A 2,295-nucleotide genomic window follows, 5' to 3' on the forward strand; every position below is an offset into this window, starting at 1 on the left:
AGTTAATTAGAATCAAAAATCGATTTAAAAAACGAATTTACACTGATTGTTTACATTTTACTTTGAAGGTTGGAGGCGGGGCTTTTCGCGGCAATTTTTTCGTTTCATAAGTCTGTGATTAGTTAAAGTAACGTCAACAAAGACAGAAGAGACTCAATAAAACTGTAGAAGGAGTTTCCCTTTGATTGTTTTCAGCCAACTGTGTAGTTAACTGCAAAGATTTACTGTAGAATAGTAGGGGATGTATTAACCAAAATATTTATGGCCCAGAAGTGGTAACAAAACGTTTATTGGCTTAAACAAAGTCAGTCGACATGCCGAAGAGCGAATCAAAGCAAAGATCTCGGGAAAACTCGAATATAGCACAAATTAATCGAATTTTTTAATTTCGACTGATCGGTCAGTTTCGTATCACCGATAAACGAAGAAGTCACGTGATACGGACCGATCGGTACCTAACCGCATGGAAACGGTTAAAAACGTATGGTAACCTGAAAAGCATAACTTTTTTATTTCTCGTCTCCGGTCCAAAAATAGGATACCGTTGAACTCGAGTCGGTCCTTTTAGTTGAAATATATAATCAAACTTTTGAAACTCCCTAGGTGGTAATCTATAGTAAACCCTTCGATTGTTTTAGAGATAGATACAGAGCACAAATTTACAGATGATTAAAAATTATATTAATTCTATTGTGATACAGATGATTTGAACCTGCAATTAAATATTATCTTTATCTCTTATTTTGAATAAACAATCTTATATTCACACAAGCATTTTAACGAATTGTATTTAAAGTTTTTGTTTATATTTCAGACATTTGAAATTAAACAAACGTTACAATGAGTCACAAATGTGACTTTTGTTTTAAGTCTTTCTCTTTCAAATGTTTTCTTAATCGCCACAAAAGAACTCACACCAGAGAAAAGCCATTCGAATGTGATATATGTAATAAATGTTATACAAGAAAATTTAACATGACTATTCACTGTAGAACTCATACAGGAGAAAAGCCATTCGAATGTGATATATGTAACAAATGTTATGCAAGTAAATTTAACATGACTATTCACCATAGAACTCATACAGGAGAAAAACCTTACCAGTGCAATATATGTGAAAAACGATTTAATCAGAAATCAAGTATGACTTATCACCGCAGATCTCATACAGGAGAAAAACCATACCAGTGCAACATGTGTGCTAAACGTTTCTCTTGCACAAAACACCTGAGAATTCATCACACGAAGCATACAGAAGAAAGGCCTTATAAGTGCGACATCTGTCATCAAACGTTTAAATATCCCTCAGGTTATCAAAGGCACAAAAAAGTACATAGGCCTACCCTACCAAAAATATTCTCGTGTTGTTTATGCAGCGCTGATTTTGCTCAGAAAGATGAAATGGTTAATCATCTACGGGTGCATATTAATTCAGGCTGTCTAAAGTGTGACCGCCAGTTCTCATGTAAACAAAGCTTTTTAGCTCACGTTCTTCAACATTCTAAAGAGACTCCACGACTATGCGAAACTTGCTTTCACCCTTTTGCTCGGATTTCTGCTTATAAATTGTATAAAACGATTCTATCGTTTCCGGAAAGTGCATCATACTGTACAGATTGTGGATCAAAAATATAAATTGTAAAATATCTAGAAAATTTGAGATTTTTGCCATATTACACTATTCAGTCATATTTGCATTAAATTATCTGTAACAATATGAACAACAAATTCCCAGTACGAAGAGTAACACAACTTTTATTGTTTAGCAGGAAGCTAAGATTTTAATGTAACTTACTTTTCCTTATTCAAATATTATCAATTAAGCTTGAAAATTGTATTTGAACCACAACTTTTTATGTTAAATATTAAATATAAGATTATTAAATAATGATTTATATAAGTATATAAAAACTGAAATTTAATACAAATTGTATTTTACCCTTCATCTGTTTTTATATTTTAGTCGTACTACATTTAACAGGTTTGTTGTAAACGAATGTAATGTTACTTATGTGTATTAAAATACTTGATAATGATTCTAGCATTTTTACTTTATCAATAATATTTTATTATTACGTATAATAATTCAAATGCAAAATTAATTTTTTTAACATATTATTATAAAGCAATATTTTTTATTTTGGAAATTAATATTTTGTGCTGTTACTTCTTTTTTGTATCTTTATTAAATACTGCATATTAAGTACAGATACATTGGAACCTTTACAGTAAAAGCATGCTATTATTCACTTATATCTGTTAGAAATCTGTACTGTTTAAAACAGCTGAATACAG

At 30.8% G+C, this 2,295-nt stretch overlaps 1 protein-coding gene across 1 annotated transcript; it reads left to right on the forward strand.

Annotated features, from left to right (window-relative positions):
- Positions 1–840: 840 nt before the first annotated feature.
- Positions 841–1,635, forward strand: LOC136986118 (zinc finger protein 182-like). Its single transcript, XM_067283583.1, has one exon. It carries the CDS (start codon positions 841–843, stop codon positions 1,633–1,635), a length of 795 nt encoding a protein of 264 aa, XP_067139684.1.
- Positions 1,636–2,295: the final 660 nt, after the last annotated feature.

The sequence above is a fragment of the Centruroides vittatus genome, unplaced genomic scaffold (genome assembly GCF_030686945.1).
Source record: "Centruroides vittatus isolate TY-2023 unplaced genomic scaffold, ASM3068694v2 contig_997, whole genome shotgun sequence".
Taxonomy (NCBI): Eukaryota; Metazoa; Arthropoda; class Arachnida; order Scorpiones; family Buthidae; genus Centruroides; species Centruroides vittatus.

What these genes read in the sequence shown, in the direction of transcription:
- LOC136986118 (XM_067283583.1), top strand. Translation starts at nt 841, where the DNA reads ATGAGTCACAAATGTGACTTTTGTTTTAAGTCTTTCTCTTTCAAATGT.